General features: G+C 44.5%; 1 protein-coding gene across 3 annotated transcripts in view; it reads left to right on the top strand.

Moving 5' to 3' along the window:
• The window catches only part of LOC124048173 (ankyrin repeat domain-containing protein 1-like), a 41,915-nt gene extending 16,652 nt beyond the window's left edge, over positions 1 to 25,263 (top strand). For 2 of the 3 annotated variants that reach the window (XM_046368682.1, XM_046368680.1), the window contains 9 exons: positions 7,874 to 7,974; positions 22,096 to 22,236; positions 22,514 to 22,642; positions 23,167 to 23,274; positions 23,388 to 23,486; positions 23,668 to 23,766; positions 24,166 to 24,264; positions 24,677 to 24,775; positions 25,015 to 25,263. In XM_046368682.1, the coding sequence (XP_046224638.1) occupies positions 7,972 to 7,974; positions 22,096 to 22,236; positions 22,514 to 22,642; positions 23,167 to 23,274; positions 23,388 to 23,486; positions 23,668 to 23,766; positions 24,166 to 24,264; positions 24,677 to 24,775; positions 25,015 to 25,134 (897 nt within the window). In that variant the 5' untranslated portion in view covers positions 7,874 to 7,971 and the 3' untranslated portion in view covers positions 25,135 to 25,263. Of the gene's footprint in view, positions 1 to 7,873; positions 7,975 to 21,298; positions 21,593 to 22,095; positions 22,237 to 22,513; positions 22,643 to 23,166; positions 23,275 to 23,387; positions 23,487 to 23,667; positions 23,767 to 24,165; positions 24,265 to 24,676; positions 24,776 to 25,014 lie in introns of those variants that run through there. The other variant, XM_046368681.1, reaches the window with a different exon arrangement.
• Positions 25,264 to 25,341: the final 78 nt, after the last annotated feature.

Here is a 25,341-nt window from a genome sequence, read left to right as displayed (position 1 = left end):
TCTTCGATTATAATCACAGCCGTATATATTTTCCCCCAAGCAGACACATCGATGGCCCTGAACGAACTTTATTTGACTCTATGTAAACTGAAAACCACATATCCTGAGGCTGCATTCATTGTCGCTGGGGATTTTAACAAGGCTAATCTGAAAACAAGGCCCCCTAAATTCTATCAGCATATTGATTTTGCAACCAGGGCTGGTAAAACCCTAGATCATTGTTATTCTAACTTCCACAACGCATATAAGGCCCTCCCCCTCCCTCCTTTCGGAAAAGCTGACCACGACTCCATTTTGTTGCTTCCAAACTACAGACAGAAACTAAAACAAGAAGCTCCCCCGCTCAGGTCTGTTCAACGCTGGTCCGACCAATCTGATTCCACGCTTCAAGACTGCTTCGATCACGTGGATTGGGATATGTCCCGCATTGCATCCAACAACAACATTGACAAATACGCTGATTCGGTGAGCGAGTTCATTAGAAAGTGCATCAGCGATGTCGTACCCACAGCAACTATTAAAACATTCCCAAACCAGAAACCATAGATTGATGGCAGCATTCGCGCAAAACTGAAAGAGCGAACCACTGCTTTTAACCTGGGCAAGGTGACCGGAAACATGATCGAATTCAACAGTGTAGCTATTCCCTCCGCAAGGCAATCAAACGAGCTAAGCGTCAGTATAGAGACAAAGTAGAGTTGCAATTCAACCGCTCAGACACAAGAGGTATGTAGCAGGGTCTACAGTCAATCACGTATTACAAAAAGAAAACCAGCCCCATCGTGGACTAGGATGTCTTGCTCCCAGACAGACTAAATAACTTCTTTGCTCACTTTGAGGTCAATACAGTGCCACTGATACGGCCCGCTACCAAAACCTGCGGACTCTCCTTCACTGCAGCCGACGTGAGTAAAACATTTAAACGTGTTAACCTTCGCAAGGCTGCAGGCCCAGACGGCATCCCCAGCCGCATCCTCAGAGCATGCGCAGACCAGCTGTTCCCACATGCTTCAAGAGGGTCACCATTGTTCCTGTTCCCAAGAAAGCTAAGGTAACTGAGCTAAACGACTACCGCCCCATAGCACTCACTTCTGTCATCATGAAGTGCTTTGAGAGACTAGTCAAGGACCATATCACCTCCACCCTACCTGACACCCTAGACCCACTCCAATTTTCTTACCGCCCCAATAGGTCCACAGATGACGCAATCGCAACCACACTGCACACTGCCCTAACCCATCTGGACAAGAGGATTACCTATGTGAGAATGCTGTTCACCGACTACAGCTCAGCATTTAACACCATATTACCCTCCAAACTCGTCATCAAGCTGCCCTGTGCAACTGGGTACTGGACTTCCTGACGGGCCGCCCCCAGGTGGTGAGGGTAGGTAACAACATCTCCACCTCGCTGATCCTCAACACTGGGGCCCCACAAGGGTGCGTTCTGAGCCCTCTCCTGTACTCCCTGTTCACCCACGACTGCTTGTCCATGCACGCCTCCAACTCAATCATCAAGTTTGCGGACGACACTACAGTGGTAGGCTTGATTACCAACAACGATGAGACAGCCTACAGGGAGGAGGTGAGGGCCCTCGGAGTGTGGTGTCAGCAAAATAACCACACACTCAACATTAACAAAACAAAGGAGATGATCGTGGACTTCAGGAAACAGCAGAGGGAGCACCCCCCTATCCACATCGACTGGACAGTAGTGGAGAGGGTAATATGTTTTAAGTTCCTCGGTGTACACATCACGGACAAACTGAATTGGTCCATCCACACAGACAGCGTGGTGAAGAAGGCGCAGCAGCGCCTCTTCAACCTCAGGAGGCTGAAGAAATTTGGCTTGTCACCAAAAGCACTCACAAATTTCTACAGATGCACAATCAAGAGCATCTTGTCGGGCTGTATCATCACCTGGTACGGCAACTGCTCCGCCCACAACCGTAAGGCTCTCCAGAGGGTAGTGAGGTATGCACAACGCATCACCGGGGATAAGCTACCTTCCCTCCAGGACACATACACCACCCGATGTCACAGGAAGGCCATAAAGATCATCAACGACAACAACCACCCGAGCCACTGCCTGTTCACCCCGCTATCATCCAGAAGGCGAGGTCAGTACAGGTGCATCAAAGCAGGGACCGAGAGACTGTAAAACAGCTTCTATCTCAAGGCCAGCAGACTGTTAAACAGCCACCACTAACATTGAGTGGCTGCTGCCAACATACTGACTCAACTCCAGCTCACTCTAATAATGGAAATAGATGGAAATTGATGGGAAAAATGTATCACAAGCCACTTTAAACAATGCCACTTAATGTAATGTTTACCCTACATTACTCATCTCATATGTATATGTATATATTGTACTCTATATTATCTACTGAATCTTGCCATCTTTATGTAATACATGTATCACTAGCCACTTAAACTATGCCACTTTTATCTTTACATACCCTACATTACTAATTTCATATGTATATACTGTACTCAATACCATCCTCTGCATCTTGACTATGCCGTTCTGTACCATCACTCATTCATATATCTTGATGTACATATTCTTTATCCCTTTACACTTGTGTGTATAAGGTAGTAGTTGTGGAATTTTTAGGTTAGATTACTTGTTGGTTATTACTGTGTTGTCGGATCTAGAAGCACAAGCATTTCGCTACACTCGCATTAACATCTGCTAACCATGTGTATGTGACAAACACAATTAGATTTGATTCTGATTTGATTTGGTATGGTATTGGTTGAGGGACCTGTGGAGCTATGGATCTGATGTAGCCTAGAGTGGCTACTTCAGAGTGGTGCAGCGGTCTAAGGCACTGCATCTCAGTGCAAGAGGCGTCACTGGTTCAAATCCAGGCTGTAATACATCCGGCTGCGATTGGGAGTCCCATAGAGCGGCGCACAATTGGCCCAGCATCGTCCGGTTTTGGCCGGTGTAGGCCGTCATTGCAAATAAGAATTTGTCCTTAACTGACTTGCCTAGTTAAATAAAGGTAAAAATATATATATATATATTCAAATAAAAGCCTATGCCCTCAGCTACCTAGCCTATAAAAATACAACAAATAGCTTATTCACTAACACATCAAAACAAATTTAGCCTACATAACCAGTTGTCTTCATATCTTCAAACAGTGTTGGTGTGATAAGTAGCCTGTTATTAGCATGTTATTACATAGCTTTAGTCCGCTATGAAGTAAGACCGGCCAGTATCCAGCTATTCAACACATATGTAAATAGAAACTCAATGAACATACATTTTGCTATATTTCAGGAGTAACTTTATTCCTATGGAATTTATTATTGTATGTATCAATCAATAACTTTGTGTCAGCCACCTTTCAGTCGTTTACGTCAGTCTTAGACAGGACATGCCCTCAATTCTGTCCAGAGCTGTGTTAAATCAAATCAAATGTTATTTGTCACATGCTATGTACACAACAGGTGTAGACTAACAGTGAAATGCTTACTTATAGGCCCTTCCCAACAATGCAGAGAGAAATACAATAGTGAAATAATAGAAAAGTAAAACACCTTTTATAATAAAAGTAATTATAAATACACATGAGTAACAACAACTTGGCTATGTACGCGGGGGTACCAGTACCGAGTCGATGTGCAGAGGTGCGAGGTTATTGAGGTAGATATGTACATACAGTATAACTAAGTGTGAAGTGACATATAGTAAACAGTAGCAGCAGCGTATGTGATGCGTCAAAAAAAGTGTGTGCAAAAAGGTCAATGCAGGTAGCTATTTGGTTAACTATTTAACTAACTATTGGGCAGTCTTATGGCTTGGGGGTAGAACCTGTTCAGGGTCCTGTTGGTTCCAGACTTGGAGCATCGGTACCGCTTGCCGTGCAGTAGCAGAGACAACAGTCTATGACTTGGGTGGATGGAGTCTTTGACAATGTTTAGAGCCTTCCTCTAGAGGTCCTGGATGGCAAGGTGCTCGGCCACACTGATCTACTGGGCTGTACGTACTACCCTCTAAAGTGGGTAGTGAGGCCGGATGCCAAACCTTTGCCATACTAAGCGGAGATGCAGCACATCAAGATGCTCTCAATGGTGCAGCTATATAATTTTTTGTAGGATCTGAGGGTCCATGCCAAATCTCTTCAGCCTTCACGACTGTGTGTGTTCATGTGTGTGAACCATGTAATTCCTTAGAGATGTGAACACTGAGGAACTTGAAGCTTTCGACCCACTCCACTACAGCCCCGTCAATGTAAATAGGGGCTCTCCGTTTCCTGTAGTCCACAATCAGCTATTTTGTCTCACTGATGTTGAGAGAGAGGTTGTTGTCCTGGCACCACACTGCCAGGTCTCTGACCCCCCTATAGGCTGTCTCATCGTCGTCGGTGATCAGGCCTGCCACTGTTGTGTCATCTGCAAACTTTATTGACATGGTAGTCTACCAGGGGTGGACTGGATATCTGGAATTTTGGATAAATGCCAGATGGGCTGGTCCATGATTAAAACAACAATGATACATATGTACTTAGGAATTCAAAAATGGATTTAAATACATTACACAACACTATTCAGTGTACTTGATCCTGTATTGATCATACAGATGGACCGGTGACTTCACTTGGACTCTGAGCCACTTGGTATTGACAGGTCCCAAGACTGATTAGGGCTGCAGCATGTTCAAGTCACTGCTGTAGCTCATTTGAAGGAGAGAAAAAGGCCAGAGCCTTACAATCAATGGGTGGGAGTGAATCTGACACAAATATATTCCTTATAAATTCGCCTGGTCCCTGAAGATGTCTAGTGCTGTCCTCTGTGGGTAACGACCGCTAACGGAGGTGCATTATACTCAGAGGAACCTTCAACTGTCATTGTCCAAGGAGATGAAGCGAAGTTGTTTCTGATAGGTGCAAAAAGGAAAATAAATTGAGAATGTAAATACAGTTGAAGTCAGAAGTTTACATACACTTAGGTTGGAGTCATTAAAACTTGTTTTTCAACCACTCCACAAATTTCTTGTGAACAAACTATAGTTTTGGCAAGTCAGTTAGGACATCTACTTGTGCATGACACAAGTCATTTTTCCAACAATTGTTTACAAACAGAGTATTTCACTTATAATTCACTGTATCACAATTCCAGTGGGTCAGAAGTTTACATACACTAAGTTGACTGCCTTTAAACAGCTTGGAAAATTCCAGAAAATTATGTCATGACTTTAGAAGCTTCTGATAGGCTAATTGACATAATTTGAGTCAATTGGAGGTGTACCTGTGGATGTATTTCAAAGCCTACCTTCAAACTCAGTGCCTCTTTACTTGACATCATGGGAAAATCAAAATAAATCAGCCAAGACCTCAGAAAATAAATTGTAGACCTCCACAAGTCTGGTTCATCCTTGGGACCAATTTCCAAACGCCTGAAGGTACCACGTTCATCTGTACAAACAATAGTATCATCAAATCATCAAAATCAAATTTATCAAATCAAATGTATTTATATAGCCCTTTATACATTAGCTGATATCTCAGTACACAAGTATAAACACCATGGGACCACGCAGCTGTCATACCGCTCAGGAAGGAGACGTGTTCTGTCTCCTACAGATGAACGTAGTTTGGTGCGAAAAGTGCACATCAATCCAGAACAACAACAAAAAACCTTGTGAAGATGCTGGAGGAAACAGATACAAAAGTATCTATATCCACAATAAAACAAGTCCTATATCGACATAACCTAAAAGTCCGCTCAGCAAGGAAGAAGCCACTGCTCCAAAACCGCCATAAAAAAGCCAGACTACGGTTTGCAACTGCACATGGTGACAAAGATCGTACTTTTTGGAGAAATGTCCTCTGGTCTGATGAAACAAAAATAGAACTGTTTGGCCATAATGACCATCGTTATGTTTGGAGGAAAAAGGGGGAGGCATGCAAGCCGATGAACCGCGAAGCACGGGGGTGGCAGCATCATGTTGTGGGGGTGGCAGCATCATGTTGTGGGGGTGGCAGCATCATGTTGTGGGGGTGATTTGCTGCATGAGGGACTGGTGCACTTCACAAAATAGATGGCATCACAAGGAAAGAAAATTATATGGATATATTGAAGCAACATCTCAAGACATCAGTCAGGAAGTTAAAGCTTGGTCACAAATGGGTCTTCCAAATGGACAATGACCCCAAGCATACTTCCAAAGTTGTGGCAAAATAGCTTAAGGACAACAAAGTCAAGGTATTGGAGTGGCCATCACAAAGCCCTGACCTCAATCCTATAGAAAATGTGTGGACAGAACTGAAAAAGCATGTGCGAGCAAGGAGGCCTACAAACCTGACTCAGTTACACCAGCTCTGTCAGGAGGAATGGGCCAAAATTCACCCGACTTATTGTGGGAAGCTTGTTGAAGGCTACCCGAAACGTTTGACCCAAGTTAAACAATTTAAAGGCAATGCTACCAAATACTAATTGAGTGTATGTAAACTTCTGACCCACTGGGAATGTGATGAAAGAAATACAAGCTGAAATAAATCATTCTCTCTACTATTTTTCTGACATTTCACTTTCTTAAAATAAAGTGCTGATTCTGACTGACCTAAGACAGGTAATTTTTACTAGGATTAAATGTCAGGAATTGTGAAAACTGAGTTTACATGTATTTGGCCAAGGTGTATGTAAACTTCCGACTTCCAGTGGTGGTTCTAGACCATTTCAATTGGGGGGGGGGGGCCAAGCTGGGGCCAGTTGTACTGTTAGAGGGGCCAGTTACATTAGATGTCATTGTTGTCATCGTTTTCTTCACTGAATTGCAGGCATTAGCAGGCAAAAGCCCATGTTCATAATCATCATCGTTGCCACTGTCTAATAACCGATGTAAAAAAAGAACGATAGCAAAAATGTGTTATGTAAAAATGATATCATACTCCACATTTAGGGGGGCCACAAGGGGGTCCAAAATTGTTGTTACAGGGGCACTGCCCCCCCCCCCCCCCCAATTTAGTCCTATTCTTTAACTTAGATTTTTGGTTGAGATGGAGACGTGAACCCAACATATCAATTATTATTAATATGTAGACAATATGTAGACATTCTGAGGTAACTAACTATAAATGTCTTCTTATGTAATCATAAAAAACGTGCATATTCAAGACATCATGCAAAGGTCGCAGGTCTGTGGAGATATAACATTGCCACAGTATAATAATCTGTGCAGAATCTCGTACAGAATTAGTCATTTGCGCAATGTACTTTTAATGTAATCTCAGCTATAATCCAGGTCATTTGGTTGTGCTATTAGATGACGCACAGTGATAACATGCTATATTGTCGTATACATACAAAATATCTGACATGGTATTCCCATTTGAACTTTGTTGTGCTTTTAAATGGATGACAGTGACGTGAAAACACAATGGGAATTCAACAAACTTCTGCCTGTCTTTTTGAGTGGGCGAATAAAAGTTGAAAACTCATTGATCAACGTCTCAACCAAATACGACCCACTTTTCCACGTTGCAGTGATGTGGTCTGCCCAGTAGATTGCCTCACATTCCTGTCCATTGCACATTCTGCACGTCTGGCCTGCTTGTTTAGCCACCATGTCATGTAAGAGGACACACATAAGCATCTCCATTCTGTGAGGGTATATTATGAAAGCTTCACGTAGGAAGATAGTCCATGATCATTAGATAGTATGCACCACCACGTTGACCAAAGAGAGATCAACCACACTTGTGAGGCTTTGTATTTTTGCAAGGTAATTGGCTGGCTGCATTGACAATTTTTTTTCCCAACAACCAAATACCAAAAGGCCACCTGGAAAATGTCTCCCTCCCAGGATTCCTAACAATAATCTTCATTTTAACGAGTTATGTGTCCTTTTTATCTAGGATCCGACATTTCTGTGATTAAGCTGCCTGCCCTCTGGGACACCCTGTCCCTGTTTGATCATGAGGAGGAAGAGTTTGAGGAGGCGAATGGTGCTTTTATGGTAAGAACATGTCAAACAGTAAATTACATAATATGCACATTTGTTATTTTCTTTAAATTACTGAGTGACAATTAGTTGTGGCTGGTCCTGTATTACCTTATATCACCAAAACGATTTTCTATCTCATGTGACTACACCTCTGTTTTTGACACATCTATAACTGTCCACACTTACCCTCTAACCCCATCCCCATGTGATGTATCAATATTTGACATGAGTGTGAGTCTTTCCATCACATTTGACAGGCATCACCTGCTGCTTCTACAGTATTGCATGCATAACCCTCTATTTCACACACTCATACACTCACACACACACACACACACACACACACACACACACACACACACACACACACACACACACACACACACACACACACACACACACACACACACACACACACACACACACACACACACACACACACACACACACACACACACACACAGGTGTTCTGCATATTTCCTCTGTGTGTTGCTGTCTTTACACAGCGCAGCTGCAGTCTAGGGTCACATGATTCTCACCCACTCTCTTTGACACAATGCATGCCTTAAGTTACACACAAATCAAATCAAATTTGTCACATGCAGCAAATACAACAGGTGTAGACCTTACAGTGAAATGCTTACTTACAAGCCCTTAGCCCTTAACCAACAATGCAGTTAAGAAAAATACCCCACACTTTTTTTTCAAAAAGTAAGAAATAATTAAACAGCAGCAATAAAATAACAATAACGAGGCTATATACAGGGGGTACCGGTACAGAGTCAATGTGTGGGGGCACCGGTTAGTCGAGGTAATTGAGGTAATATGGTTGAGTTATTAAAGTGACTATGCATAGATAACAGAGAGTAGCATCAACTTAAAGGAGGTTGGGGGGGGGCAGTGCAAATAGTCTGGGTAGCCATTTGATTAGATGTTCAGGAGCCTTATGGCTTGGAGGTAGAAGCTGTTTAGATGCCTCTTGGACCTAGACTTGGTGCACCGGGTACCGCTTGCCGTGCGATAGCAGAGAGAACACTATGACTAGGGTGGCTGGAGTCGTTGACTATTTTTTTGGGCCTTCCTCTGACATCGCCTGGTATAGAGGTCCTGGATGGCAGGAAGCTTGGCCCCAAGTGATGTACTGGGCAATACCCACTACTTTCTGTAGTGCCTTGCGGTCGGAGGCCGAGCAGTTGCCATACAAGGCAGTGATGCAACCCGTCCGGATGCTCTCGATGGTGCAGCTTTTGAGGATCTGAGGACCCATGACAAATCTTTTCAGTTTCCTGAGGGGGAATAGGTTTTGTCGTACCATCTTCACGACTATCTTGGTGTGTTTAGACCATGATAGTTCGTTGGTGATATGGACACCAAGGAACTTGAAATTCTCGACCCGTTCCACTACAGCCCCGCTGATGTTAATGGGGGTCTGTTCGGCCCACCTTTTCCTGTAGTCCATGATCATCTCCTTTGTCTTGCTCACATTGAGGGAGAGGTTGTTGTCCTGGCACCACACTGCCAGTTATCTGACCTCCTCCCTATAGGCTGTCTCATCTTTGTCGGTGATCAGGTCTACCACGGTTGTGTTGTCAGCAAACTTAATGATGGTGTTGAAGTCGTGCTTGGCCTCGCAGTCGTGGGTGAACAGGGAGTACAGAAGGGGACTAAGTACACACCCCTGAGGGGCCCCAGTGTTGAGGATCAGCGTGGCAGACGTGTTGCTACCTACCCTCACCACCTGGTGGCAGCCCGTCAGGAAGTCCGGGATCCAGTTTGCAGAGGGAGGTGTTTTGTCCCAGGGTCCTTAGCTTAGTGATGAGCTTCGTGGGCACTATGGTGTTGGACGCTGAGCTGTAGTCAATGAACAGCATTCTCATATAGGTGTTTCTTTTGTCCAGGTGGGAAAGGGCAGTGTGGAGTGTGATTGAGATTGCATCAGCTGTTGATCTGTTGGGGCAGTATGCAAATTGGAGTGGGTCTAGGGTATCCAGGAGGATGCTGTTGATGAGAGCCATGACCAGCCTTTCAAAGCACTTCATGGCTACCGCCATGAGTGCTACGGGTCTGTAATCATTTAGGCAGGTTACCTTCGCTTCCTTGGGCAGAGGGACTATGGTGGTCTGATTGAAACATGTAGGTATTACAGACTCAGTCAGGGAGAAATTGAAAATGTCAGTGAAGACACATGCCAGTTGGTCTGCACATGCTTTGAGTACACATCCTGGCAATCCATGTGTACTCAAATCCCTGCGGCTTTGTGAATGTTGACCTGTTTAAAGGTCTTGCTCACATCGGCTACTGAGAGCGTTATCACACAGTCATTCAGAACAGCTGGTGTTCTCGTGCATGCTTCAGTGTTGCTTGACTCGAAGCGAGTATAAAATGCATTTAGCTCATCTGGTAGGCTCGCGTCACTGGATAGCTCACGTCTGGGTATCCGTTTGTAGTCTGTAATAGTTATCAAGCCCTGCCACATCTGACGAGCTTCAGAGCTGGTGTAGTAGTATTCAATCTAAATCTTATATTGATGCTTTGCTTGTTTGATGGTTCGTCCGAGGGCACAGTGGTATTTCTTATAGGCCTGATTAGTGTCCCGCTCCTTGAAAGCAGCAGCTCTAGCCTTTATCTCAATGCGGATGTTGCCTGTAATCCATGGCTTCTGGTTGGGTTATGTACGTAAGCTCACTGTGGGCACGACGTCGTCAATGCACTTATTGATGAAGCCGATGACTGAGGTGGTATACTCCTCAATGCCATTGGATGAATCCCGGAACATATTGTCATGCTGGTAAAAGAGGACCCAAAAGCGACTTAACAGAAGCAGAGTTTAATAATGTTCAAAACGGAATAACTGACATCCTCTAGAATTGTAGAGGGGGAAAACAACTGGAGAAGCGGCCACAGACTGCAGGTCGCTTCGGGTAGGCGCAGGCCGTAGTCGACTGAGACACCTGCTCACACGCAGCGTCTGATGAAGGCACAAAACACGACAGAACAGGGTGATACACAATCACGGCAAAAAAACACGACAGGACAGGGCGAAACGCAATCACAGCATGGTGAATACAATATAAGGAACCGACGGAACAGGAACGGATTACAAAGGAATAAATAGGGAATCTAATCAGGGAAAAGGATCGGGAACAGGTGTGGGAAGACTAAATGATGATTAGGGGAATAGGAACAGCTGGGAGCAGGAACGGAACGACAGAGAGAAGAGAGAGCGAGAGAGTGAGAGAGGGAGGGGGAGAGAGAGGATAGAACCAAACAAGACCAGCAGAGGGAAACGAATAGCATGGGGAGCACAGGGACAAGACAAGACAATAAATGACAAACATGACAGTACCCCCCACTCACCGAGCGCCTCCTGGCGCACTCGAGAGGAATCCTGGCGGCAACGGAGGAAATCATCGATGAGCGAACGGTCCAGCACGTCCCGAGACGGAACCCAACTCCTCTCCTCAGGACCGTAACCCTCCCAATCCACTAGGTATTGGTGACCCCGTCCCCGAGAACGCATGTCCATAATTTTATGTACCTTGTAAATAGGTGCGCTCTCGACAAGGACGGGAGGGGGAGGGAAGACGAACGGGGTGCGAAGAAAGGGCTTAACACAGGAGACATGGAAGACAGGATGGACGCGACGAAGATGTCGCGGAAGAAGCAGTCGCACAGCGACAGGATTGACGACCTGGGAGACACGGAACGGACCAATGAACCGCGGAGTCAACTTACGAGAAGCTGTCGTAAGAGGAAGGTTGCGAGTGGAAAGCCACACTCTCTGGCCGCAACAATACCTTGGACTCTTAATCCTGCGTTTATTGGCGGCTCTCACCGTCTGTGCCCTGTAACGGCAAAGTGCAGACCTCACCCTCCTCCAGGTGCGCTCACAACGTTGGACAAACGCTCGGAGGGAACGCTGGACTCGGCAAGCTGGGATGAGAACAGAGGAGGCTGGTAACCCAGACTACTCTGAAACGGAGATAACCCGGTAGCAGACGAAGGAAGCGAATTGTGAGCGTATTCTGCCCAGGGGAGCTGTTCTGCCCAAGACGCAGGGTTTCTGAAAGAAAGGCTGCGTAGTATGCGACCAATCGTCTGATTGGCCCTCTCTGCTTGACCGTTAGACTGGGGATGAAACCCGGAAGAGAGACTGACGGACGCACCAATCAAACGACAGAACTCCCTCCAAAACTGTGACGTGAATTGCGGACCTCTGTCTGAAACGGCGTCTAACGGGAGGCCATGAATTCTGAATACATTCTCAATAATGATTTGTGCCGTCTCCTTAGCGGAAGGAAGTTTAGCGAGGGGAATGAAATGTGCCGCCTTAGAGAACCTATCGACAACCGTCAGAATCACAGTCTTCCCCGCAGACAAAGGCAGACCGGTAATGAAGTCTAAGGCAATGTGAGACCATGGTCGAGAAGGAATGGGGAGCGGTCTGAGACGACCGGCAGGAGGAGAGTTACCCGACTTAGTCTGCGCGCAGTCCGAACAGGCAGCCACGAAACGGCGCGTGTCACGCTCCTGAGTCGGCCACCAAAAGCGCTGGCGAATAGACGCAAGAGTGCCTCGAACACCGGGATGACCCGCTAACTTGGCAGAGTGAGCCCACTGAAGAACAGCCAGACGAGTGGAAACAGGAACGAAAAGGAGGTTACTAGGACAAGCGCGCGGCGACGCAGTGTGCGTGAGTGCTTGCTTAACCTGTCTTTCAATTCCCCAGACTGTTAACCCGACAACACGCCCATAAGGAAGAATCCCCTCGGGATCAGTAGAAGCCACAGAAGAACTAAACAGACGGGATAAGGCATCAGGCTTGGTGTTCTTGCTACCCGGACGGTAAGAAATCACAAACTCGAAACGAGCGAAAAACAACGCCCAACGAGCTTGACGGGCATTAAGTCGTTTGGCAGAACGGATGTACTCAAGGTTCTTATGGTCTGTCCAAACGACAAAAGGAACGGTCGCCCCCTCCAACCACTGTCGCCATTCGCCTAGGGCTAAGCGGATGGCGAGCAGTTCACGGTTACCCACATCATAGTTGCGCTCAGATGGCGACAGGCGATGAGAAAAATAAGCGCAAGGATGAACCTTATCGTCAGACTGGAAGCGCTGGGATAGAATGGCTCCCACGCCTACCTCTGAAGCGTCAACCTCGACAATGAATTGTCTAGTGACGTCAGGAGTAACGAGGATAGGAGCGGACGTAAAACGTTCTTTTAGAAGATCAAAAGCTCCCTGGGCGGAACCGGACCACTTAAAACACGTCTTGACAGAAGTAAGAGCTGTGAGAGGGGCAGCAACTTGACCGAAATACGAATGAAACGCCGATAGAAATTAGCGAAACCTAAAAGCGCTGCAACTCGACACGTGACCTTGGAACGGGCCAATCACTGACAGCTTGGACCTTAGCGGAATCCATCTGAATGCCTTCAGCGGAAATAACAGAACCGAGAAAAGTAACGGAGGAGACATGAAAAGAGCACTTCTCAGCCTTTACGTAGAGACAATTCTCTAAAAGGCGCTGTAGAACACGTCGAACGTGCTGAACATGAATCTCGAGTGACGGAGAAAAAATCAGGATATCGTCAAGATAGACAAAAACAAAAATGTTCAGCATGTCTCTCAGAACATCATTAACTAATGCCTGAAAAACAGCTGGCGCATTGGCGAGACCGAACGGCAGAACCCGGTACTCAAAATGCCCTAACGGAGTATTAAACGCCGTTTTCCACTCGTCCCCCTCTCTGATGCGCACGAGATGGTAAGCGTTACGAAGGTCCAACTTAGTAAAGCACCTGGCTCCCTGCAGAATCTCGAAGGCTGATGACATAAGGGGAAGCGGATAACGATTCTTAACCGTTATGTCATTCAGCCCTCGATAATCCACGCAGGGGCGCAGAGTACCGTCCTTCTTCTTAACAAAAAGAACCCCGCCCGGCCGGAGAGGAAGAAGGCACTATGGTACCGGCGTCAAGAGACACAGACAAATAATCCTCGAGAGCCTTACGTTCGGGAGCCGACAGAGAGTATAGTCTACCTCGAGGAGGAGTGGTCCCCGGAAAGAGATCAATACTACAATCATACGACCGGTGAGGAGGAAGGGAGTTGGCTCGGGACCGACTGAAGACCGTGCGCAGATCATGATATTCCTCCGGCACTCCTGTCAAATCGCCAGGTTCCTCCTGAGAAGTAGGGACAGAAGAAATGGGAGGGATGGCAGACATTAAACACTTCACATGACAAGAAACGTTCCAGGATAGGATAGAATTACTAGACCAATTAATAGAAGGATTATGACATACAAGCCAGGGGTGACCCAAAACAACAGGTGTAAACGGTGAACGGAAAATCAAAAAGACATAGTCTCACTGTGGTTACCAGATACTGTGAGAGTTAAAGGTAGTGTCTCAAATTTGATACTGGGAAGATGACTACCATCTAAGGCAAACATGGGCGTAGGCCTGTCTAACGGTCTGAAAGGAATGTTATGTTTCCGAGCCCATGCTTCGTCCATGAAACAACCCTCAGCCCCAGAGTCAATCAAAGCACTGCATGTAGCACCCGAACCGGTCCAGCGTAGATGGACCGACATAGTAGTACAAGATCTAGATGAAGGGACCTGAGTAGTAGCGCTCACCAGTAGCCCTCCGCTTACTGATGGGCTCTGGCCTCTTACTGGACATGAAATAACAAAATGTCCAGCAACTCCGCAATAGAGGCACAGGCGGTTGGTGATCCTCTGTTCCCTCTCCTTATTCGAGATGCGAATCCTCCCAGCTGCATGGGCTCAGTCTCAAAGCCAGAGGAGGGAGATGGTTGCGATGCGGAGCAGGGAAACACCGTTGATGCGAGCTCTCTTCCACGAGCCCGGTGACGAAGATCTACCCGTCGTTCTATGCGGATGGCGAGAGCAATCAAAGAGTCCACATCTGAAGGAACCTCCCGGGAAAGAATCTCATCCTTAACCGCTGCGTGGAGTCCCTCCAGAAAACGAGCGAGCAGCGCCGGCTCGTTCCACTCACTAGAGGCAGCAAGAGTGCGAAACTCAATGGAATAATCCGTTATGGACCGTTCACCTTGGCATAAGGAAGCCAGGGCCCTAGAAGCCTCCTCACCAAAAACTGAACGGTCAAAAACCCGAATCATCTCCTCTTTAAAGTTCTGGAATCTGTTAGAGCAATCAGCCCTTGCCTCCCAGATAGCTGTGCCCCATTCTCGAGCCCGGCCAGTAAGGAGTGAAATGACGTAAGCAACCCGAGCTCTCTCTCTAGAGTATGTGTGGGGTTGGAGAGAGAACACAATCTCACACTGCGTGAGAAAGGAGCGGCACTCAGTGGGCTGCCCGGAGTAGCAAGGTGGGTTATTAACCCTGGGTTCTGGAGGCTCGGCAGGCCAGGGAGTAACAGGTGGCACGAGACGTAGACTCTGGAACTGTCCAGAGAGGTCGGAAACCTGAGCGGCCAGGTTCTCCACGGCCTGGCGAGCAGCGGACAATTCCTGCTCGTGTCTGCCGAGCATGGCTCCTTGGAACTCGACGGCAGTGTAACGAGCGTCTGAAGTCGCTGGGTCCATTCTTAGGTCGGTTCCTTCTGTCATGCTGGTAAAAGAGGACCCAAAAGCGACTTAACAGAAGCAGAGTTTAATAATGTTCAAAACGGAATAACTGACATCCTCTAGAATTGTAGAGGGGAAAACAACTGGAGAAGCGGCCACAGACTGCAGGTCGCTTCGGGTAGGCGCAGGCCGTAGTCGACTGAGACACCTGCTCACACGCAGCGTCTGATGAAGGCACAAAACACGACAGAACAGGGTGATACACAATCACGGCAAAAAACACGACAGGACAGGGCGAAACGCAATCACAGCATGGTGAATACAATATAAGGAACCGACGGAACAGGAACGGATTACAAAGGAATAAATAGGGAATCTAATCAGGGAAAAGGATCGGGAACAGGTGTGGGAAGACTAAATGATGATTAGGGGAATAGGAACAGCTGGGAGCAGGAACGGAACGACAGAGAGAAGAGAGAGCGAGAGAGTGAGAGAGGGAGGGGGAGAGAGAGGGATAGAACCAAACAAGACCAGCAGAGGGAAACGAATAGCATGGGGAGCACAGGGACAAGACAAGACAATAAATGACAAACATGACACATATTCCAGTCTGTGCTGGCAAACAGTCCTTTAGCGTAGCATCTGTGTCATCTGACCACTTCCGTATTGAGCGAGTCACTGGTACTTCCTGCTTTAGTTTTTGCTTGTAAGGAATCAGGAGGATATAATTATGGTCAGATTTGCTAAATGGAGGGCGGGGGAGAGCTTTATGCATCTCTGTGTTAAGTAAAGGTGGTCTAGAGTTTTTTTCCCCTCTGGTTGCACATGTGACATCCTGGTAAAAATGTGGTAAAAGTGATTTAAGTTTGCCTGCATTCATGTCCCCAACCACTAAGAGCACCGCTTCTGGGTCAGTACATTCTGGTAAACCGTCTGGTCCTGCTGTGGAGAGCTTGATCACACAGTTGTCCAGAACAGCTGATGCTCTCATGCATGTTTCAGTGTTACTTGCCTCGAAGCAAGCATAGAAGTTATTTAGCTCGTCTAGTAGGCTTGTGTCACTGTGTATGGAGTAAAGGTGGTCTACCGTTTTTTTCCTTCTGGTTGCACATTTAACATGCTGGTAGAAATGAGGTCAAATTGATTTAAGTTTCCCTGCATTAAAGTCCCCGGCCACTAGGAGCACCGCCTCTGAATGAGCGTTTTCCTGTTTGCTTATGTTGGTATACAGCTCATTGAGTGCGGTCTTAGTGCCAGCATCGGTCTGTGGTGGTATGTAGACAGCTACAAAAAATACAGATGAAAACTCTCTAGGTAGATAGTGTGGTCTACAGTTTATAATGAGATACTCTACCTCAGGCGAGCAAAACCTTGAGACTTCCTTAGATATCGTGCACCAGCTGTTGTTTACAAATATACATAGACCGTCACCCATTGTCGTACCAAAGGCTGCTGTTCTATCCTGCAGATACAGTGTAACTGTATCAGCTGAATGTTATTCATGTCGTCGTTCAGCCACGACTTGGTGAAACATAAGATATTATAGTTTTTAATGTCCCATTGGTGGGATATACATGCTTTTAGTTTGTCCAATTTATTATTCAGCGATTGTACGTTGGCCAATAGGACCGATGGCAAAGGCAGATTAGCCACTTGTCGGTGGATCCTCAGCAAGGCACCCCAATCTCCTTCCGCGATACCTCTTCCGTCTCTTTTTCCTGCAAATGACCAGGATGAGGGCCTGTTTGGGTATCTGGAGTACATCCCTCTCATTAAATTATTTGTCCAATTTAAGGTGAGTAATCGCTGTTCTGATGTCCAAAAGCTCTTTTCGGTCACACGAGAACGTAGCAGCAACATTATGTACAAAGCAAATTACAAACAATTCGAAAAAACAAAAACAAAATAGCATGGTTGGTTAAGAGCCAATAAAATGGCAGCCATCCTCTCCGGCGCCATTAGAACAACATGCATTTCTTAAGTTACACACAACATACAACACAACTCCATGGCATCATCAAACCACATTCACATGTCCAGACTCCAGAGTAATTTAAAATATGTGCTGTGCCTCAGATCAAACAAAACTGAATCTCAGTGCTTTCCTCAAGCATTGTTTGAATTCTAAGATATGCAATCAATCCTACTTATTCAACCGTCCCTGAAATCTGATGAAGATAGCACGGAACAAACTCTGTTTTATCTCAAGGTGGGTGGTGGGTGATCTGACATACCTGGCCCTCTCTAAAGGCACAGAGCAGATGGTATAACCAGTTAAAGGGTCAAGGAATGAGAGGTATTGATATGCAAAGAGACTGGCCCTTCAGCTGTGTTGCATTACAGATTGAGTTTTACAAGAATCCACGTGACACTCTGAGGGGAGGAAAGGTGGTCAAGGAGGCAGAACTTCACCCCTGATCCCTGTGCTGGTGGTCTTTTTATGTCTGCCATATTATTTATAGTTTTATTGTCCTATTCAACATTCCCTATCCAAAAAGTATGCCAACCATGCCAGAGATAGGATTGCCACTTCAGCTAGAGTTTAAAGAACATTACCTCATGATAAAGTAATATTTATTGGACAATGTCAGACTTTTCATGTCTGAAAACCTACTTCTGGACTAAAACCTTTTTCAATCGAGATTTTATATTTAAAGTGCTTTTTAGTCCATGTCGAGTAGACTTCATCTGAGTCTGGGGAACCAGCCTTGTCATTCTAAATCCCATTACCACTATGCTGTACGTGTTTAAACTGGAAAACACAGCTCAGTCTTTGTTGATTTAAAAACAACCAAACCTTTAAAATAATTCATTAAATAATTCATAAAATTGCTAACTTTAAAAAAACTTTTTTACTACTTTACTCTGTTTGCTGCAGTCTCTGAGCAAGAGACCTAACAAACTATCCTATCCTGCATAAATAGGTTTAATATTATTTTTTTTTTTTAGCTTTCGGGTCAAGGGTTTTGTTTCTGTTCTGCTTGCTTGTTATTCCACTCATGCTGTGGCTCATGACTTACAACACTTTTACAACTTGACAACATGAACATATCTTGTTCACTTGTATGTTGTTCTGAAACTGTATCTCAGTCCTTATGTACGTCGATGTCCTGTCACCCATTTATGTTGATAGCTCACTCCTGCCCGGTTTACATCTTCAACTACCATCAGATAAACATTTTCAAGTGACTTTTTCCTGTAACAAAATAAAGTATTACACTGTTTTTTTTATTAAAGAAAATAAACAAAAACACTGAGTGGAGATTAAAGATGAGAAATGCAAAAAAAACATAACTTGCCAAATGAGGATGGAGGTAAGCAGGAGTGACGTATCTCCCGGTCGTTCCAGCGTTAGGGGTAAGTGATGAGGGTGGGATGTGATTGGCTGGATGTAGCAGACAGGCTGTAAAGCAATGTTTTCAAGAGGGCCAACCTCCCCACAGGAGTAAGATTTTGATCTGAAAGCACAAGAGATCATATCCCCTCACCTGTCAATACAGGGCTGAACTGAGAAACTATACTTGCAGGTAGAGGGAGACCCTTGCAGGGACAACTTGAGGCCATGGATCCTGCCACTGCAGAAAATGTAAATATACGGTATTCATATAATCAAACAACTTAAACAACTTAATCAAACAACTTCAACTTTGACAATAATGATGTGCAATGTTGGTTGATGATACAATGACAAAATGTTGCTTTACAGCCTGTCAAATCAACCAGCATTGCTGTAAAGGTTCTCAACAGTAGCTGTGAGGGGTTTGGTACAAACATGGATTATAATATCTACTGTAATCAAATATGTATACTGATCATATCCATGGCACTACTTGAATGTTGATCTTTAAGCTTTTGGATGTTTTTATATTTGCCTTTCAGTGTTTGTGGGTCTTGTGTTTTTCCTTCTAGCCTGGTCAAATTGAATAGTGAACTCCGAGATCAGGCTGGTTTCACCAGGCTAGTTTTATTTTCATCCGCACTTGTTTAATTATACTACAAATACTGCGCAAATATTTGTGAAGTTATTATTATAATAGTAATCCCATTGGTTTGTGTTACATATTTAAAGTTTTCATTGTGATGGGATTAATAGGTAGGATTAATAATCACTTGATCAGAGAGCAATTGAGGTGCAACCATGTCCACCCACTGCGCTGGAAACACATGTGCAGTTCATGGTATTACATCAACAGGATAGACTATTCAAGTTCCAATCGATGTGAATCAAACAGGCACTTAGATACAAAACAAGAACAGGTGGAGATTCTAAAATGTTCCCAATCATGGAATCTCACTTCAGTGAAAAGTGAAATAACTTTTAGGCCTACTGCACAACGTTTTAAGAAAGAGAACTGAGAGTATCTTTGGGAGCAGGTATCGCAACTATTTTTTTTAAAAGAGGATGAAGTGCTGTTTGTCCGTTAGAATGAATATGATCTTTAAGAGGCATGCTAGCCCCTGGTATGGTCTTTCCAGACATCGTCAAAGTCCTAATAAAGTAGTCTCTTCTATGTCAGGGCAAGAGACAAATTTTAAATGTAGATGTAATGGTTATATCTTAATGTTCTGTGTCACTGAGACATATTCTTAGTATAATTAAGACATGCCTGAATACTGCGCCACCCACTTTGCTAAAGATAACATTTATGGTGCTATTTGTCAATTGGACATGGGAATAAGGTAATTGTGACAGGCTGGATTAGTCCAGTGTAACCATTAAAAATGAGCTATGTTTCACTTGTTCATTTTGAGCTCTACAGATTAGTGTGTGCTTGTAAAAATACGACAGCTGTTAAACACGTAGCCCATCCATGTGACTCAGTAGAAAGATGCACAAATGACCTCAACTAACCTGTACCCCCTTCACATTGACTCGGTATCGGTACCCCCTGTATATATCTTCGTTATTGTTATTTTATTGTGTTACTTATATATTTTTATTACTTTAGTTTATTTAGTAAGTATTTTCTTAACTCTATTTTCTTAAATCTGCGATGTTGGTTTCAGGGCTTGTAAGTAAGCATTTCACGGTAAGGATGTATTCGGAGCAAGTGACAAATACGATTTGATTTATCACCGGCTCCAATAAAAATAGTTTAAGGGCAGGAGGCTGCTGAGGGCAGAACGACTCATAATAATGGCCGGAACTGAGCAAATGGAATGGTATCAACCACATGGAAATCATCTATTTGATACCATTCCATCAATTCCACTCCAGTCATTACCACAAGCCCAATTTGCAATTTGTAAGTCGCTCTGGATAAGAGCGTCTGCTAAATGACTTAAATGTAAATGTAATGTAAATGTCCCAAATTAAGGTGCCACCAACCTCCTGTGAGTTTCAGGTAGTAATAATTGTATTGACCAGTGTAAGTAATGCAATGGTACAGAAGTCCAATACGATAAAAACGACACAGAAAATGCAGTCCATCCGTCCGTCAGTCAGTAGACCCACTGAGAAACAAACAGCTACTCATATCAGTCTGTACATGATATGTCACGGGGTAGTAGAACACAGAACACAAGTCATTGAGTTGTATAAATAGATGTTTGGATGCTGTAAAGCCTACTAAGTCATCCCTTCCTGTCCTGTCTGTGTCGTAGCTGAGGCCTGTAGTTACAGTATGTTCTATATGGCAGAGGCTACTGGGCACGGGGCCAGCTGTTGGTGGGAACTACTGTTTGAGGGGGGAGTGGAAGGCCATTACATGACTGGAGCCTTTGGTCACCGTGCATGGCGGCATGTAGTCATAGAGTTGGTTCCGCAATTCAGGTTTCACTTCCATTCCTGGTACTGACTGATAGAGGCGATGGCAGCCAAAGGCATCCGACTCAGTCCCATGGCTTTCTCAGCTCACCCCTTCCTTCTCCCAAACGTGCCAGCCGGGCCGTGACAGGAAACCTTGCCCTGTGGCGGAGCCAGGCGAGACACCCGGATTAGAACATGATCTCATTGCTCGCCAGCTTCAAATACATATAAGACGTTGAACTGAGGCCTGCAACCGTAGAACACAGACAGTTCACACTGACCATTGACTGGAGATTTGAGCTGATGGGTATTCAAAGAGTGGGTATTTTATGTCTTTTTCAAATCAAATCCAATTTTATTCGTCACATACACATATTTAGCAGATGTTATTGCGGGCGGGTGTAGCGAAATGCTTGTGTTCCTAGCTCCGACAGTGGAGTGGTATGTAACAATTCCTCTGGCAATTTTTTCGAAAGCTATCTGCTTTCGTTCCACTAGATTTTTATTGTGATCCACAGAATGACCACAGTAGCAAAGAATTTAGGGTTAGAGTCTGCAATTAGGATTTCGGATGTTGGACTGTGTTCATGACGCTGAGCTGCAACCTCAACAACTCTGAGATTAATATTAACTTCTACAGTAACAGTTTGAGAACGATAATCACATGAAGACCGAAATTCTCTGTGAAAAGCCTTCTTACACCTGCTGTTGGGTGTATTCTACTCACTCCCTCTATCACAGATGCCAATGGGCATGGGGTCACAGGACACAGGATTGTCTCAGTTGCTCACATATTCCTAATACAGTGTTTTGTATTCAAGGTTACCGCCAATAAATGCGAGCCTGGAGAAGCGGAGTATTCAGAGGGAGAATACGAGACATCAGTTAACCAGGAGAAACAAGATGACCTGCGATCTCACAAGGACAGCTTGGCTAACACGGATGTCCCCTTGAATTTAAATGTAAGTCGAATACTATCGTAGCATCCTTAGGGCCATGCCAGCAATCTTGTTAAGAGGTTCAGCCCCAATGAGGTATGTTTATGTGTTGAATAGACAGACATAAGGTTGCGGTTTGAATCTTGGTTGGGAAACCCTGTGAATTTGCTGCAGTAGTTTTGGCACAAAAAGAGTAATCATAAAGATCATGGTACCAAGTATTAAATCCCCAGTTGCGAAGCAACTTTATAGGAGGGCAAGATGTATAGCATCTCTCTACTTGAAATGTTTGATTCTGCAGGTAGACAAATCTGGACATCTGAGGTTAGAGACAATTGATGACCTCCAGAATATTCTGCAACTGAGGAAGTCAAGAAAGAGAGCGAGAAGAGTACAAGTTCGCAAGCCACCACCCCCACCAGAGACTGTGGTAAGACAGGCCTAGTAGTTGAGTAGGATGACTTTAACCATTTGCACATTGTTACAACATTGTATATATACATAATATTACATTTGTAATGGCTTTATTCTTTCTGAACTTCTGTCAGTGTAATGTTTGCTCTTCATTTTTGTTTATTTCACTTTTATATATTATCTACTTCACGCCAATAAAGCCCCTTGAATTGAATTGATAAATAATCGAATTTGAGATTTAAGAATAGAGGCAATTAATAAGATTTGACCCAGCATAAGAAGACTGACAACTACTAAGTAACTGCTACGTTCAGGGGTGGACAGGGACCAGAAATTGGCCCTGGCATTTATAACACACTGGACAATTTTTTCCTTGAGGCACCCATTATTAGTGAAATTATTATTATTTTGTGCAACCCCCCCCGACCCCCCGCCACCAAGTCAGACAGGCCCACTGGGCTAAAAATGGACTAGCCCATCTGGCATTTCTGATAGTCCGCCCCTGGCTACATTCAGCTGAATCACCATCTCTCCTTGCAGCCTTATTATGTGAATGAGGAAGATTTCTTCAAGGCCTGCGAGGAGAACAAACTGCCATTGATCGAAAGGTATCTGGAAAAATCGGGAGATATCAACGCTTGTGACAATGTGAGTGTTTAGACAACACCGACCAAGCTGAAGTTTGCCAATGCACGTCAGCTCAGCTGTGTCGCGTGTAATGTGTGTTGTAATGCAATGTCCTCCTTCCTATGCCTTTACAGTTCAGACGCACAGGCCTGCACAGAGCTTGCACACAGGGACACGTGGATGTTGTGAAGAGGCTACTGGAGGCTGGAGCTTCAATTGAGTACAAAGACAAGGTACTTTAATGGAAAAGCTCAAAAATAACTGCAGGTCCACGGGAGGCAAGCTCTTGGCAATATATTGCACAGTCTTTGATCCTTTACTGTAAAATCAGTTGGTGTTGATGAGAGAAAGGAACAGAGAAAAACAAGGTGGATTTTTGTATAATGTATAATCTCATTGGTTGCCTTCATTTAGCTGGATGCTACTGCTGTCCACTCTGCCTGCCGAGGAGGAAGCACGTCTGTGTTAGAACTGCTGCTCAACAAAGACGGCAGCTTCTCTGCCAGGGATAAGGTAAGACTACAGAACACAAAGCTAACATGCCACTGTGGGTCAGAACATGCACAAATATGACTAAATGCATCAGGGCCAATGTAATCTCTCATGACAAACCTGGACCTGAGATTAGGTTCAATGTGATTTATCCTTACAGATCTTAATTTGAGCCAGTTTGTTACAGCTGGGAAATAATGTGGATTATACTCATTTACATTTTTTTGTAGGGGTTGATACATTTTCCAGAAGAGAAAATGAAGTCTGAAATGTCAAAGTGGAAAATAGAAACTTCAGAAGCCTCTAAACCTTAAACACACTACAAGTTTGACATTTGCAAGATTGCAGGAAAGTTATCCTGCAACAGGGTGATCAAATGAAGACCTTACACCTGTAAATGTTTCTTCGTTCATTCATTAGCTCCGCAGCACTCCCCTTCATGTTGCAGTGAGAACCGGTCACTATGAATGTGCTGAACAACTAGTCCACTGTGGAGCTGACGTCAATGCCAAAGACAGGGTGAGTTATTCTCATTCAGTGTGGGAATCCATTTGCTCCGATATATATACACCTTAGAATCTAATCAGAATTTTAAACTGGGTGGTTCAAGCCGTGAATGCTGATTGGCTGACAGCCATGGTATAGCTGACCGTATACCATGGGTATGACACAAAAATGTGTACTGTTCTAATTACATTGGTAACAAGTTTATAATAGCAATAAGGCACCTTGGGGGTTCGTGGTATATTGCCAATATACCAATGGGTAAGGGCTGTATCCAGGCACTCTGTGTTGTACATAAGAACATCCCTTAGCTGTGGTATATCGGTAATATACCACACCTCCCCGGGCCTTATTGCTTAACTAAGTATGAAACACCAATGTATTGGGTCTTTAACTACGGTTTTGTTTATTTATTTATTTTACACAGGAAGGAGACACTCCCATGCACGATGCAGTGAGACTGAACAGATTCAAAATCATCCAACTACTCCTGCTTCACGGAGCCAATCCAAAACTCAAGAATTGTGTAAGTATTTTACTAACTTACATGCATCATGTAGTCAGAGAATCATACTAGTGATAAAAGGTGACAGGATTTATCCATGAACACTGTGCCATCTTGTGGTGATGAGTAAAATTTCATCTGAGATCAGAAGAAATACACCAATATCAAATCACAAGAAAACATTAGTCAAATGTTATTGCTGTAACATACCACTAACTACTATTGAGATAAAAATACATCTTTGTTTTTCTCCAACACAGGTGGGAAAGTCAGCATTGGATAGCACTCTGGAGTGGCAGAGTGGGGCTAAATCCATTCTCAGCAACTTCAAGGATGATGCAAAAACTCCTGTCAAGTCAAGTAAAGTCCTGTTCAATTAAATTGCATTTTATACAGGTCGGAACTCACTCAGAATGCGTAGATAACAGCAAACAATAGCCCAGTTCCTTTGTGCAGAGTAGTTGTCAAAGTGATTATTTATCTGTTGATTAAAGACATACAACCTCCAAGGTTTCATCATAGATGCAGAGGCGAAGGGAGAGGATTTACTCAGCCCAAGATCTGTCCACGCGAGATAAGCCCATCAC

The sequence above is a fragment of the Oncorhynchus gorbuscha genome, linkage group LG11, assembly GCF_021184085.1.
Source record: "Oncorhynchus gorbuscha isolate QuinsamMale2020 ecotype Even-year linkage group LG11, OgorEven_v1.0, whole genome shotgun sequence".
Lineage (NCBI taxonomy): Eukaryota > Metazoa > Chordata > Actinopteri > Salmoniformes > Salmonidae > Oncorhynchus > Oncorhynchus gorbuscha.
The sequence above is the reverse complement of the archived record's forward strand: the minus strand, read 5'-3'. Positions and strand labels throughout refer to the sequence as shown.